The sequence below is a fragment of the Vombatus ursinus genome, unplaced genomic scaffold (genome assembly GCF_900497805.2).
Source record: "Vombatus ursinus unplaced genomic scaffold, bare-nosed wombat genome assembly UNPS02014768.1, whole genome shotgun sequence".
Classification (NCBI taxonomy): Eukaryota; Metazoa; Chordata; class Mammalia; order Diprotodontia; family Vombatidae; genus Vombatus; species Vombatus ursinus.
Window position 1 is genome coordinate 33,084,415 of NW_020954546.1, and position 16,126 is coordinate 33,100,540.

Here is a 16,126-nt window from a genome sequence, read left to right on the forward strand (position 1 = left end):
TTCCCTCAGCAAGTATTGACTCCACAGGGCAGAAGCCCAAGTCCAGATATAAAAACAAGTGTGGTTTGTTTTCAAGGTCCCAAACTTTTGGGCTCCCTCTCTCCTATAGCGACCTCTCATACTGGGCACCTCTCCATTGAGTGCCCTATGACCTCAGGCCTAAACTATGTTATGGATATCCTGTACTGACCATCTTCCTACTTCTCCCTGCAACCTCCTGCTGTGGGTTTCTGTTCTTTCCCTTCCCACAAATCCATGGGAATTATCCTGACTGGAATTTCCTCCCCTGTCCAGTTCTCTCTACATTCTCATGTGTCCACTCACAGGTCTTGTACATCAGTGTCTCATACTTGTACAAAAGGGAACGAAGGGGCTCCCTCCCCAACTCAGCAGCACAGGATCTAGAGTTTAGAATGGGGAAGGCTTCAAAAATGAACTGGGTTCTTTAGGGAACTGCAAGCTTGACATGAGTTAACACAAAGCAGACAGTATAGCTAAAGCCATCTTAGGCTACGTTGAGAGAGACAGTGTCCGGGACTCAGAGGTCTTCCTCTATACTTGGCTATAATCAGACAGTATCTAGGGTACTGTATTATTTCTAGACAGCACATTTTAGGGAGAGTATTTATAAACTCCAGAGAAGGACAGATTTCTCAGAGGACTGAGGATTTCCATGTAGGGATGAAAAAAATTAGGAATATTTATTTTGGAAAAGAGAGGACTCAGCAGGGAATGATAGCTGTATTCCAGTATTAGAAGACTTCGTTGGAAGCAAAACTACATTTTTTTCTGATTAGATCTAAAGGGCAGAGCCAAGAGCAATTTAGTCAATAAGCATTTATGAAACAGGCACTGTGATAAATGCTGGGTGAAAGTTACAAAGAACCAGATTTAGGCTCAAATAAGGAAAATTTCTCATGCATTTATAGGGGCCCCAATGTCTATGAATCAGGAAATCATGTGGTTGATTTATTTCCAAAATCTTGAAAAGAAATATCATGGGCTTAAAACTCCACTAAAAATAACTGGAAGGTATAAAATATTTGGGAATCTACCTACAAAAAAAATGTATGGGAATTATATGAATATAACTATAAAACACTCATTACAGAAATAAAGACATCTGAATAATTGGAGAGACATTAACTGTTAATTGTTGGGCTATGTCGGTAATAATGATGACAATGCTACCTACATTAATTTACATATTTATTGTATATGTATACTTATATAAATATTATATAAACATTACATATTTAACTGCTTTTTAGATATAATAAATGATAACATTTACCTGGAGGAACAAAAAAATCAAGAATCTCAAAAGAAAAAAAGAAAAAAGTGAGAAGAAGCTGTAGCAGTACCAGATCTCACATTATACTTCAAAGCAGTAATCATAGAAACTATTTGGTATTGGTTAAAAAAAAATTAAAAAGATGATCAGTAAGACAGATTGGGAACATGAGATCAGGAAGCAAATGAACTCAGCAGCACAATATTTGCTTAACCCAAATACCCAACCCAAATCCTAAGAGAAAGACTGGCTATTTGACAAATACTGCTAGGATTCTCAAAAGAAAAGATGCAAGCTATCAATGGTTAGTGTGGGAATTTTTGTTTCGCTGGACTATGCATATTTGTTATGAGGGTTTTCTTTTTTATGATTCAATGGGATGGGGGAGCAGTGATAAATGCTAATAAGCAAACATAAAAAAACCCCAACACCCAGCCTCCGCAACCATGTAAAAATGTTCCAAATCACTAATAATAATGGAAATGAATTCGAACAACTTTGAGGTTCTACCTTGTAACTATCAGAATTTCAAAGATGACCAAAAAGGTAAATGACAATAATTGTAAAAAGGCAAGCAGGATAAGTGGAGCTGTGAAATGGGCCAGTCATTCTGGAAGGCACATTGAAGCTAGCTATGCATTTGGTTTGCTTTACTATCCTTATTTGCTATAGAGAAGGACTTTGCGTGTATGTGTGAAACTTAAATGATAGTGATATTAAAAAAAAAAGAAAAGCATGGCAATGAATCATCTAAAAATATAAGAAAAGAGCAAAAGAAAGGTCATAAGAGTGCAAAGACAGCAAAAGCAGTGTTGGAAGTATCATGTAAAATTTGAAATATATCAAAATAGCAACATGCTAAACATAGAAAAGATTTTAGGTTTCAGATGGAATCTCTCTCTCCCCTCCCCCCATTCCTGTCTGTCTCTTTGTCTCTGTGTCTTTCTCTCTCTCTATCTCTCTTTCTCTTTGTCTCTGTCTCTCTTTCTCTGTATCTGTCTCTCGGTCTCTGTGTCTCTGCATCTGTCTGTCTTGGTCTCTGTCTCTCTTGTAGTTAGTTAAAAAGCACTTACTACGTACCTAGAGCTGTGAGAAGGGCTGGAGATAACAAAGAAAGCTCAAAACAGTCCCTACCCTCAAAGAGCTCACGTTCTATCTCTATGAAGATAAGGAGGTACATACAAGGTATAGAAAGAGTAGGTGGAGGTATACTAGAATTGATCCTTTATTCAGGGAAGTGTTCATGCTTGTTAAGGTCACAATAATGAAAAGGAAAGTTAAAAAATGAAAATAAAGTTAGTGGGTTAGACTAGCTATTCTGTGAGGTCCCTTCAGCCCTAGCAGATAATCTACCATGCATACTTAATTGCCATTTCTAGTAGTTTTATCCTGCGTAGGTCACACTTCTTCAATAGACTCCCCCTAGGACTTGCTTTCCTTCCATGGTCGGCTGAGCTGCAGAACAGACTGTGTTTTTAGAACAGAAATTCTCAGGGACCCACACACTCATTTTACTTCTCAGCAGGGAGGAGACGATCTGACAATAAGCTAATCAAATGTCCTGATCTTGCCCTGGGCATTTGGCGGCTTCCCAAGTCACCTAGAGTTCTTGGTGTGGGGTGTGGGGGATCTAAAAGTCTTGGAGTTATAAGATCTGTCGAACTGGAGGGGACATTGGTGATCACACACACTTCGGAGTCTTCAACATTCACCTCACTTTGCTTTTTTGGAAAGAGGGACGACTCCCAGGTGTTTTTCAAACAAGATCTGGTCAGTGGTGCTGAAGTAAAAGACGGAGGTTTGGGGACTTCGTGTTGTGGGCAAAGGGCCATCAGTGTATTTGCTTTAGAAAATACTGACTTTCTCTATCTAGAGGGATCTCAGGGAGAAGCAGGAGGGCAACGGTGGGAGAATGGCATGGGGCTTCGTGAAGAAAAGGGAACTTTTCTTTGAAGGGAAGAGAGGGATAGAGAGTATGGCATAGTGGAAGAAAATGAAGTTTGTAGTTGGAGGAGCAGGCATCAAATCCCAGCTCTATTACTTTCTGTAGGATCTTGGGTAAGTCACTCTCCTCTAGAATATGAGAGGGTTGAACTGAATGGTTTCTGCTTCCTTCCAGCTTTGAATGCTGGGATTTCCATGACTCATCCTACCATCTATGGTTTCTTTTCCTCTATGACCTACTCTTTCAATCTGCCTGAGCCCTATGTCAGAAGGGACACAGAATTTTCAGGATTACGTTTTTTAAATAATTGAAGGAAAGGTGAAATTTCAGTTAGAAGTTAGTGAAAAATAAAGATATGTATTTTCCCCATCTAGGTTCACATTACCACCACATTACCCCAACAACAACAACCAACCAACCAAAACAAACCCTGTCAATGATCTGTGGACCTCAGAATAAAAACCCTTACTCTATACTCTAAGGTTTGTTGTTATAGCTCTCTAAATAGCTCTTGAGTGTTTCTTTATCAGAAGGTCTAGTCTCTGAGAAAAATCACCAAGATAGGAATTTAGAAATGTTTTTTTGGGAAATATCGTTATGGTGTCATGGAAAAGAAAGAGGACTGTCAGAGGACCTGAGTCTGAATCCTCATTCTAACTGCTATTAGCTGTATGACTTTAGGCAAATCATTCTGAGATCCCTCTGGGAAAATGAGAGGATGGCAAAAGATAGTCTTTCCAGTTTTAAATCTGGCAGACAAGATACTTCGTCACACTGATAAAATGAAAGGTTGGTTGTGATGTTCTCTAAGGTCTAATTCCATCTGTTAACCTTTCAGGATTTGCAAATATTCTAAATATGAGATGTTTGGCATTCTAACATATAACCTCTTTTTCTCTGAATTTATGTTTTGATATTTGACAGAATACTTAAGTTTCTGTATTTTAGTATGTAGCCGGGGGGATGTTGACAGAGCAGTCCCCAGTCAGGCATGAGAGATCATAGGGTATGTCTTTGTGTGGTATTTCTTTGTGAAGCATGTGGGCATGCTTAATGGTACCCATGGAACTCCTGCTTCATTCCCAATGATTGGGGCTATTTCCAAGATGGTTGACTGAGACTCAGAAGTGTGGATTTTGGCTAGAAGAGCTGCCCTTCTCTCTCTTTTCTATAAAAGTGAGCTGACAGATCAGCAGTCTCTTTTTTGGACTTCCTTTTTGTTTTTCCCTGTTCAGAAAACATATTGCATGCAGTAGAGTGAGCCTGATCCTAGGAAGAGATGTCTATGCCTTTTCTTCCACCAGGAACTAGACATGGAGGCTTTGGGGAGGATGCACATGGGAGTTGGCCATGTACTTGCTGGCTTGAGAGGAGAGATCCTGAGAGTGAACTCTCCTGGCTGCTAAAAGATTGACAACAATTGTATGATTTCCTGCAGAAGGCTACTTGGGTAGTTCATGTTGGTAGACCCCAACTCTTGTGTGGAAGAAGGGAGATTTTGAACTCCTTAGGCATTGTGGCACTAGAATCTAGTCTTTTAATCAGAAAAGACATTTCCTAAGTGGTGCCAATCTAGGGGGTTGTCTCATGCTCAAATTGGAGAGTTCCTGAATTTAAAGTTTAAAGAGCAATTTAAAATTTAAAGAGCAAAGCAGTCTTCCTGATGTAGTGAGGTTCTTGGAGAAAGAAGAGAATGATCCAATCCCTGATATAGGTCCTGAGCAGTACTTTACTTACAGAATGAAGCCACCATATTGTGGGGCAGGGGGAGGTAAGAAATCTGAACCTTGCCACCAAACTCACTCCTTACATTGCTACAGTGAGTTATTCAGATAGTACTTGTTAGATGGGAAAGGGATTGCTTATTCAGCAGCCCTAAAGTGTGTGTATGTGCATGTATACATACGCACATACATACATATATGTGTGTGTGGATGTATATGGTAATTCCAACCACAGGGTGGCACTAATAGTCTGGGAGGGACAGTATCAGTCTCTGCGGAAGACCACAGAGCTACCAAAATCCAAAATGCCAAAGGAGAGTTGATAGACTCATTGAGTCCTCCCTCTATTTCTGTGAGTCTTTTGAGTACCTTTTGCATTCCTCTACGTGTTTATGGATTTCTGCAAGTCCTTTGCATCCTTTGCATTTTTTTTCTGTGTTGAAATAACTTCTGTCTAACACCCAATATCCATATTCTAACTTTGAGTGGTCATGTAGGAAAACAGTTTTTCATCAACCAAAATACGTGACTAAACCATCATCTTTTGCTGCTAATAGATATACCTGATAAAGAAAAATGGAGGATATTCTGGCAGGGAATAGTTAGTTACCTTTCCTCCTTAGCTTATCATTTGTCCTGGATCAAATTCGTTTGCATGTTAAGCCAGAGATGATCTTGGGAGTATTGAACCCTAAGTTAGATAGTTATGTAAAATATAACCAAGGGCTTTGATTTCCACCCACGCAGGAATCAAAAAAGACTTAATCTTATCCTGGGGGCACTCTGCAAAGCTTTTGTTAGCTGAGTGTGTTCCTAAGGAGCTCTCAGTCTGCCCTTTTCTGGAAGAGGTCCTAGCCACTACATCCTGGCAAACTGAAGCAGAGATGGCATGAGGGCCTCTGAAGGAATTCCAACAAATAGTAGCAGAGAGCAATGCCCAGAAGAGATGACATGTTCAAAAGCTGCCAAAACCCACAACACCTCATGGAGACCAACAGGACCAGCAAAATAACGTGCCTAATGGAGACACCATGAACCCAGAAGAGAAACACACCAGTGGACACCATGTACCAGTCATCACCATGATATATATATATATATATATATATATATATATTTTTTTTTTTTTTGACTAGGCAATGGGGTTAAGTGACTTGCCCAGGGTCACACAGCTAGTAGGTGTCAAGTGTCTGAGGCCGGATTTGAACTCATGTCCTCCTGACTCCAGGGCCGGTCCTCTATTCACTGTGCTACCTAGCTGCCCTGCATCATCACAATATTAATGGGGACCAGCAGAGCCTGGTGGAGCACCATGGGGAGATATGCTCAGCAGAAGCACTAAACCCACTGGGGAGCCAGTCTAGTGGCAGCAACATGATGAGATCTCCAGAAGACACTGTTGGTTATACAGAGCAAGAGGTATAAATTGCCTCTCCATAAGAGGCCAGCCACATGTGTTTTCTACATGCGTGTGCCCCTTAAACATGATCACTATTCACACTTGCTCTCTCCACTGATGGCATGTGGATTTATGAGAAAGTGTGCTTTCTCATAAAGTGAGTTTCTCAGTTTCTCAGAAAGTGAGTTTATGGAAAAAATGTTCTATTAGAAAGTTCTTACTGTCTCATTTCATTAAGTAACCTCTTTGAACTGATGAACCCTCTGACTGATGGGAAAAAAAGTAAATGCATTGGTGGGAAATCATAAACTGCAGTTTTGAGTAGATGCAGTTCCACAGAGAACCTTAAACCTCAGTTAGCTATTTTTGGGATCTTACAGGTAAGATGGGAGTACTTAAGGTGTTACACTTGTATAAGAGCTGGGGACCTCTTTTACTCATTTTTGGGGAAGTTATACCCAAACTATCTTTAGAAATTTTCCTGGAGTACATACAGATGAGAGCAATGAGTCAAAGATAAAGAAAAATCTCTTTTTTTGGGGGGGGCAGGATTGGACAAAGTTTGGGCAAGTCCACAAGGCTTTGGGGGGACCCTGGGCCTGATGTTTCAATACATATATTAACATCTTTCATTTTTTCTTATTTGCATTGATACTTTGTTTTTACAGCACCTTTATTTATGAACAAATCCCTTCCTTCATCTGTTCTGGACTGTGGAAGATCTGTGTTCAAATCTAGCCTCAGACACTTCCTAGCCATGTATCTCGGGGCAAATTACTTAACCTCTGTCTGCCCAAGTTTCCTCAGCTATAAAATGGGGATAATAATAATAGCACTTACCTTTCACGAGGTTACTGTGTGGATCAAATGAGATAATATTTGTAAAATGCTTGGTACATATTAGGTGTTTAATAAATGTTTCTTCCACTTTCTTTCCCCCACCCCCATATGAATTTCATTATTATTTTTCCTAGCTCTGGAAAACAAAACAATCCTTTGGTAGTTTGATTGGAATAGCATTGATTAAACGAATTAATGCAGATATTTTCGTCCTTTCCATATTACATTTTATATTATATTATCTATTATTATATTGGCTTGATCTACTCATGAACAATTAATATTTCTCTAATAATTTAGGTCTGTTAATTTCTTCAAAAACTGTTTAATTTTTAGATTCATATAATTCATGTTTGTATCTTGGTAGATACATTCTCAATATTTCATACTTTCTGTAGTTATTTGAATGGAATTTCTACCTCATTCTGCTTGATTTTGTTCATAATGTAAACAAATATTGATAATTTATGTGGATTAATTTTGTATTCTGAAATTTGATGAATTTATTAGTTATTTCAGTTAATTTTTAGTTGACTCTTTAGAGTTTTCTAAGTAAATCATGATATCATCTGCAAAAAGTAATAACTTTCTTTCCTCCATTTTTCTTTATTGTCTTATTGCTGTAGCTAGCAATAACTGTAGCTAGGACTTTATTAGATAGTGGTGGTAAAATTGGACATGCTTGCTTTACCCCTCATGTTACTGGAAAGACTTCTAGCTTTTTCTCCATTACATATAATGTTTTTCCTTGGTTTTAGAAAGACATAACTTACTTTATTAAGGAAAGATCTATTTATTCTTATGCTTTCTAGTATTTTTTTTAAAAGAGAAGCAGATATTGGATGTTGTCAAATTCTTTTCAGCACCAACTGATATGTGGTTTTTAAAAAATATTTATATTAGTAACATGATTTATTATGTTTATAGTTTGCTTTATGTTGACTCAACTTTACATTCACAACATAAATCCAACTTGGTCATAGTATATAATTTTTCTAATATGTTGTTGTAGCCTGTTTGTAATATTTTATTAAATTTTTTGAATCAATATTCAATAGGGATATTGATCTATAATTTTCTTTCTCTGCTTTGTCTCTCTCTCATTTAGGTATTGAGACCATATTTGTATCATGGAAAGAGATTGTGAAAGTGCCTTCATTTAATATATTGCATGGAATATGTGAAATGTTTGAATTAATTGTTCTTTGAATGTTTCATAGAATTCATTTATAAATTCATCTGGTTCTGGAATTTTTCTTTGAGAATTTATGGCTTATTCAATTTCTTTTTTTTTTTGATATTGGACCATTTAATCTATTTCTTCTTTTGTTAAGCTAGCATTTTATATTTTTGTAGATGTAATGTGGGTCTAGCTCATGTGCAGACCATATCGTCTTGCTAAGATGGTATCTCTAAGAGGAGAACACTGTGTGGACATTCTGTAATTGGTTCTCACTGGTCTACCACATAGTTTAGAGGAATTTTTTTCCTTCCAATAGCTGTGTAGCCAATAATTGTCAGCATCTTTGAAAGGGACTAATTGAGTCAACTGCTCTCTTTGGCTCTATTGCTACATTTGTGAGGAAGTGAGGTAATTCTTTCACTCATAGCATCTTCACTTACAACGAGAACTTGTAGTAAGGAAAAAAGACCTTGAGATCTTCTCTCCTCTTTAAGGCCATATGGCTCCAAGAAATGGTCCTGGGCCCTTTGCTTTTTTATTTGTTCTTTTCCCATCTAGGTGCAGGGAATGGAGTCTTCAGATTTAAGAGTGACAAAGGTTGAGAGTGCAAGCCATAGGAATCTGGGAGTCTAGGAATGTCTATCAGATATTGCAGCCAGCCCAGCACTGAGGCATCAAAATACATAGAATGATCATCTGGAATGATCTTTATTACTCCAGCCCAGCAAAATCCACCCATGGATATAAACTTGGTTGGACTAATACTATGTAGGAACTGAGCTAAATTTTGAGCCTAATTTCTACCCCTTAAGGACTGAGTAGATGAAGAAGAGATTATGTCCCTGAAATGTCTGAGGAAATGTTTGTAGTTTATTCTATGTTTTTGAAGTAAATATTCCTTTGTAAAAGCTATCTCATGTTACATGATTAAATGGATATGGGGTACTTGTCACTGACCTCCTAAAGTTAGTAGGAACACTAATGGAGTATTGAGCCAATGGCAGAGAAAAGAGATGCCAACAACCCCACATAAGGTACATGAGAATCCTGAGAGGGAGATGTAACAGGCCTGGCCCTGTTATTTATATATTTATATAAATATTCATCCACTTCCTTTAAATGATAACTTTTATGAGCATATATTAGGGAAAAATAGTTTCTGATAACTTCCTTTATTTCCTCGTGAATTGTTGTGACCTCTTGTTTTTAAATTTTTTACATGAACAGTTTGGTTTTCCTTCCTTTATAAGAAAAAATCAGATTGGTTAGCTGTTTATCTGTCTCATTAGTGTTTTTAAAAAATGCTCCTAGATTTAATAGTTCATTATTTTTGACTTTCAATTTTATTAATCTCAGTTAATTTTTAGAATTTCTATTTGGTTGTTTAATTGGATTTTAAAATTTGTTGTTGCTCAAGTTTTTTTTAATGTTGTGTGAGAAATGAAAGAGTTAAGTTTCCATGTAATCTTCGGAACCGAGTCTGGGATCCTCTTTATAATAGTTGTGATCTTAATTCCTTGATTTTTTTCTTCTTCTCTTTACTGATAAAAACAATTTGAGACATCAATTTGCCCCTAAAACTATTTTAACTTCATCCCATAAGTTTTAGTATATTGTCTCATTATTTCTTTTATGACATTTTCTAATTTGTCCTTTGATCTATCAGTTCTTTAGGATTATATTACTTAGTTTCTTAATTATTTTAAGTCTTAATTTGAGCCCTGTATTAGATATAATTTTTATTACATTGTGATTAGTAAATGGTATATTTAGTATTTCTGCTTTTCTATATTTTTTGATGGAGTATTTGTGCATCAACATGTGGTCAGTTTTATAAAGTTGCCATGTATAGATGAGAAGTACGTGAATTCCTTTCTATTACTATTCAGTAATCACCAGAGATCTATCATCTCTAATTTTTCTAAATTCTATTTAAATCCTTAACTTCTTTCTTGTTATTTTTTGGTGGAAAGACTTTTTATTCTTAGGCTAAAGAAAGACCTCTGACAGAGGATAAAGGTCTCTGACAGAGGTATAAACCTCAATGGCCAGGAATAGCAGATCAAACAAAAGATTTATGCCTGAAGACACTAGCTAACTACCCTTGTTTGGCATTAGAAAGAACTTGGTAAAAGAAGTCAGAAATTTCCTTGTTAAAATAGATGCTATCTCATGTGATCCTCATAACAATCCTGAAAGGTAGACACTGTTATTAGCCCTATTTTACAGATGAGGAAACTGAGGCTAAGGGAAGTAGGATGATTTGCTTAGGGGCACCCAGATAATAAGTGCCTAAGCAACATTTGAACTTGGATCTTCCTGCTTTCAAATCAGGTCCTGTACCCATTGTGCCACCAAGCTATCTCCTATGTATTCCATATGTGTTTGACTCTATCATAAATGTTCTCTACATATGTCCTAACTTTCCACTGATTTTATGTATGCTCATGAGAAAGTATGTCCCAGGTTTATAGGGGGAAGTGTTTTATTGATTAGTTCTGTAAGAAAAAAAAGGGAACCAATTCAATTTAGGGACATTTCTCAAGCAGCTACCTAGGGCAGGTATTGAGGGGAGGGGAAAGAGTGATGTGATACAAATAAGGTTTTGCCCCCACAGAGCATAGAGGGTCCAGATGAAATATTGACTGAATCCCTCAATGATTGGAATCCAAGTTGAAAAGGAAACATCTCCTCTACTTTTTCAGTCTTTTGCTTCATGCACAAGACACAACTGGAATGAATTTCTACAAATCTTGCTGGCTGACCTTACTAGCTATCATAACTTTCTCATTTATTAGGAAATGGATTTAAGGACAAAATAGTAAAAGAGGAAATGGTCTGTTTGGGAGGCAGCCTGGCACAGTGGACAAATAGTTTGTCTGAAAGCCCCTGGAGACTCACCTCTGACCCATCTTGGCTGTGTGACCCAGGCAAATCCCTTAAGCTCTCAAGGCCCCTAGGCAATTTTCTAAGACCACAAGTTACAGAGAAGGTGCTGATCTCCATTGGAAGAGGGATCAGTTGGTGCTGGGGAACAGGGTTTGTTCATGGATAGCTGGGGTTCAGTATCCCTAGGATGGGTAGAGTTTAAGGTAATGGGAGTATGCCAACTCTCCAGAAATAGCCCAGGCAGAGTAACAATGAGAGGTCTGTTGAGGCAGTTGGGTGAGTCCCAAGTTATTCTTCAAGGTCTAACTCCATGGCAAGTGGTCATGTTGTATCATGTGAAGCCCCATGTGGCTGGCCAGGCAGCAAACAAGAGCAGGAGTTCTAGCCCAGGGAATCTGGGAACTGGTTCAGGGGACAAGAGGTGTTCTTGGTGCCAGGAGGGCCAATCCCCTGTGTGGAATCCAGGGGGAGGGGATGGTGACTTAGGCACCTCCTGGCAAGCTCAGGAAGGGCCTGGAGTTATTTGAGTGAGGTCTGGTCCTCACTTTTCTCTACATCTACTTCTCTGCTTGGATTCAGCTTCACAGAAAAACATGGCCCTCTCAGGACATGCTCATTACTTCTAAACTCTCCACAAGGCTGAAGCCTTGATTGACACCACCTCTCTCAGCCTTCTGTCATTGAAAGGCTGGAGGGAGGAGTCCCAAACTCTGCCTAGGGCCTTCCTTTAGAAGGGACAGAAATTGAACTATAAGACCCTCTCTCACCTTTGCATTTGGGGTCCTGCCTGGTTTCAAATCCATGGAACAATTTCTTCTCTGGTGTTTCACCTCTCTCCTCATCCCAATCCCATGCTCCTCCCTCCTCCTGCCTCATTTTGTGTGTTGTCTCTCCTTTTAGATTGTAAGCAACTTGAGGTCAGGCACTGTTATTCTTTTTATTACTTGTATCTCTAGTCCTTAACACAGTGCCTGGCACATAGTAGGTGCTTAAGAAATGTTTATTGGATTCATAGCAGCTCTTTTTGTAGTGGCAAAGAATTGGAATTTGAGAGCATGCCCATCAATTGGGGAATGGCTGAGCAAATTGTGGTATATGAATGTAATGGAATGCTATTGTGCTACAAGAAATGATGAACAGGCTGACTTCAGAAAGACCTGGAAAGACTTGTATGGTCTGATGCTGAGTGAAGTGAGCAGAACCAAGAGTACGCTGTACACAATAACAGCCATGTTGTGCGATGACTAATATTGATAAACTTAACCCTTCCTGGCACTACAAGAATCTAAGACATCTCCAGAGGCCTTGGGATGGAAAATGCTATCCACATCCAAAGAAAGAACTATGGAGATTGAATTGCTATTTTTTTCTCTTCTGTTGAGTTTTGTTTCCTATTTCTGATGGTTCCTCCTATTGGTTTTAATTTCTACTTACAACATCACTAATGTGAAAATATGTTTAATAGGAATGTAAAGGTATAGCCTATATCAGGTTGTGTGCCATCTTAGGGAGGATGGTGGGGAGGAAGGGGGAGAAAAATTTTAAACTCAAAAGCATGTGGAAGTGATTATTGATAAGTCTAAATAAATTAATAAAAAAAGACTTAGCAAAACAGAATTAAAATCAATTTTAAATTTTACAGATCCATGGCATTAGTGGAGTTTACAACTTAGGAAGATATAGAGTCTAAGTTAGAGTTGGGGGCTGAAATATGTCATAATAAATAAGCACAAAAACAAACAAAAAAAAAGAAATGTTTATTGGATTGTATTGTTGCAGAGGCCTGGGGGGTTCTGTTCCCCAAAGCCCCAGTTCTTCTCTAACCTAAGCCTCAGTTACCTTATTTTCAAAGCATGGTGACCTGCCCAAATAAGGAATTCAATTTCTGTGAACGTTGATTTCTGTTCCCTTCTCTTGCCATCCCTACAGAGCTCACCCAGAGCAGGGTCTTGGTCACTAAGGAATCAAGGTCAAGGTCAAGCTGAACACTCCTCCACATTGGCTTGGGTCCCAAGTTTCTCCTCATCCTGACCATGAGGGCCTTGGTGGCTGTCTTCTCCTTCCTCCTCCTCCTTCTCCCTGGCTTCTGCTTGGTGATGTCAGCTGAGCAAGGTAAGTCCCTTTCTTTTTCTAGTTGCCTTGAGGTCCCTCTCATGGGTCCTCATTCAGTTCCTTCCTTCGCAGCTTCCTCAATTGACTTCGTCCCCTGCTGCAACAACTTCATCAAACATCGGATCCCGCAATCTCTTGTGGTCGGTTTTGTTAGGACCAGCCCCCGGTGTCCCAAGCCCGGAGTTTTGTGAGTGCTTCATGTGCTGACTTTCTCTGAAAAGACAAGAAGCAGCAAAGGCTGAGAATCCCCAAGGAATCCACAGGAGAAGAAGATCTAGACTTGTGTTTCTTGATCCCATCCTATAGGACTAGGAGGAATGGGTATACATTTTAGAGGCAACTTTGGGATCGATGTAAGAGGGAAAAACCCAACAACTCCCTTAGGATCATGGCCATGAAGTCCAACTCTGATTTTACAAATAAGGAAACGGAGACCCAGAGAATTACAGAGACCTTGTCAAGGTCACACAGGTGGGACATTAGAGGTGGGAGGTGAGCCCTGGCCCTCTGACTCCTGTCCCACTCATCGCGTTGGCCTCTGTACCGCTGCCCCTCCTAAATTTGGAATGGTCGTGGGTTCTCCTACACCAGACATCGTCAGCCAGAGGCTGTCTAACCGTTTGTGCTGAGATGTTGTAGATAAGAATCTGGTTTCCATACAGTCTGGACTGGGTGGCTTCTGAGATCCCCTTCCCCTCCAATATTTTGGAACTCAGGAAGTTTCTGGCCTCCCTATCTTACTGAAAATGAGGATTTGACCCTAGAGAAACTGGAAATAGTACAGAATTGGTAGTCAAAAATTGTTGTTCAGCCATTTTCCATTGCATCCAACTATTTGTGACCCCATTTGGAGTTTTTTTGGCAGAGGTTCTAGAGTGGTTTGCCATTTCCTTCTCCAGATCATTTGACAGATGAGGAAACTGAGGCAAACAAGGTGAAGTGACTTGCCCAGTGACACAACCTAGTAAGTGTCTGAGGCTGGATCTATTTTTTGTTTGGTTTTTTTTCTTTGGTCGTCTTTTCTTGGTTTTTTCTTTTCAATGGGGGTTAAGTGACTTGCCCAGGGTCACAACAGCTAGTAAGTGTCAAGTCTCTGAAGCCGGATTTGAACTCAGTTCCTTCTGACTCCAAGGCCAGAGCTTTATGCACTGTGCCACCTAGCTGCCCCCTGAGGCTGGATTTGAACTCAGGTCTTTGGAACTCCAGATCTGGCACTCTATCCATTGTGTCACCTAACTGCCTGGGAGTCAAAAGACCTGGGTTCAAATCCCAGCTCTGTCATTTCTTACCTTTGTGACCTCCTTGGACATCTCCTTTCACTTTCTTTGGGCCTCTTAGGCTTGATGGTCTTCTATGACTCTTTCCATACATCTATAATTGTCAGACAGGATGACCTTTGACCTCTCTTCCAGTTCTAAATTGATGATGCTATAATCATAAATTACAAATATTTAGAATATAGTGTCATAATTATATATTAAATAATGTTTTGTTGTAATTATAAATATTTATATCTAGTATTATAATTATATATCATATATTATAATTATAAATATTTATAATGTGGTGTTATAATTATATATTATATGATATATTGTTGTAATTGTATTTTTATATAGTGTTAGAATTATAAATGTGTATACTACATTGTTATAGTATAATATACAATATACTATAATAAACAACATATACCAATTATTCACATTATAGGTCACATCACTTAGCCTTTAGGGAAGAGCCATCTTTCGTTTCTCAGAAGCCTTGAGATTATTCTGGGGGGGGAGTAGTAGTGGCACTTGGAGTAGAAGAAAAATGGGGCTCCCCTGAAAGTCCTTGCCCTAACAGGGAAACCAGGCACGTTCCCCAACCCTCAGAGAATCCTCACAAACCTTAAGGTGTGGATGTACGGGAGGGATGAGGGATAGGATTGGTAGACGGAGGGGACCTTGGAAATCATCCAAGCTAATCCCTACATTTTGTTGAAAAGGAAACTGAGGTTTCTAGAGCTGTTGAGGGTTTTCTATGGTCCCACAAGGAGTAAGTAGTAGAGATGGTCTTTTGGTTCCAGAGCTAGGGCTCTTTACAGGACAACTAAAGTGCCCCTGTAGGTAGTTGTGGTAGGGAAGATTGTGTGGTGGCAGAAGCTGGTTTGGAGATGATGAATAAGGCTCTGACACCTCCCAGCAGATTGAGATTAGCTAGTTGGGAATCTCCTTCCTGTACTGGACCTGATGGATTCTGAGTAGGAGCTGCTCCCATTGAAGGTTGGGAGAGACACCCCAGGGAGGATACCCAGGAGATGCTGCAGAGGAAGGTGCTTACAGCCCTGGGGAGATGAGGGCAAAATCAGGGTGCAGAGAGGGAGAAATGAGAAAAGAAGGGCATTTAATTTCAGCAGCTTCTCTGAATAGACTCCATCTGCTTTTCAATCCTCAGGTTTGAAACCAAACAAGGACTGAAAGTCTGTGCCAATCCAGCTGTCCACTGGGTCCAGAGGTATATGAAAGGCCTGGATCTCCACTAAGCTGGGGGGACAGGGTGGCAAGTGAAAGAGGACAAGGAAAGTCAGCTGGAGCACTCCTGTGTCCTTTTGCTAGTGCTGACCTGGTCCTGGCCCCCAGGACTGTAGGCAGCCTCAAACCTGCTATTTCCACCCCAGAGGGTTGGATAGAAATGGGTCAAACTGCACAGTCTGGGGGACAATAAAAGCCTTTGAAAGCAAAACTCTCTGTTGGTTTTC

At 39.4% G+C, this 16,126-nt stretch overlaps 1 protein-coding gene across 1 annotated transcript; it reads left to right on the forward strand.

Annotated features, from left to right (window-relative positions):
• Positions 1–13,045: 13,045 nt before the first annotated feature.
• On the forward strand, positions 13,046–15,910 carry LOC114042873 (C-C motif chemokine 4-like). The gene is made up of 3 exons (XM_027861625.1): positions 13,046–13,386; positions 13,459–13,573; positions 15,823–15,910. Exons 1-3 carry the CDS (start codon positions 13,308–13,310, stop codon positions 15,908–15,910), a joined length of 282 nt encoding a protein of 93 aa, XP_027717426.1. The 5' UTR covers positions 13,046–13,307.
• The last annotated feature ends 216 nt before the right edge of the window (positions 15,911–16,126 follow it).

Bases quoted from the DNA above. Each gene is read 5' to 3' on its own strand.
- LOC114042873 (XM_027861625.1), top strand. From the start codon at position 13,308: ATGAGGGCCTTGGTGGCTGTCTTCTCCTTCCTCCTCCTCCTTCTCCCT. The intron at 13,387-13,458 runs GTAAGTCCCTTT...CTTCCTTCGCAG, and splicing joins GGTGATGTCAGCTGAGCAAG to CTTCCTCAATTGACTTCGTC. The intron at 13,574-15,822 runs GTGAGTGCTTCA...TTCAATCCTCAG, and splicing joins TGTCCCAAGCCCGGAGTTTT to GTTTGAAACCAAACAAGGAC.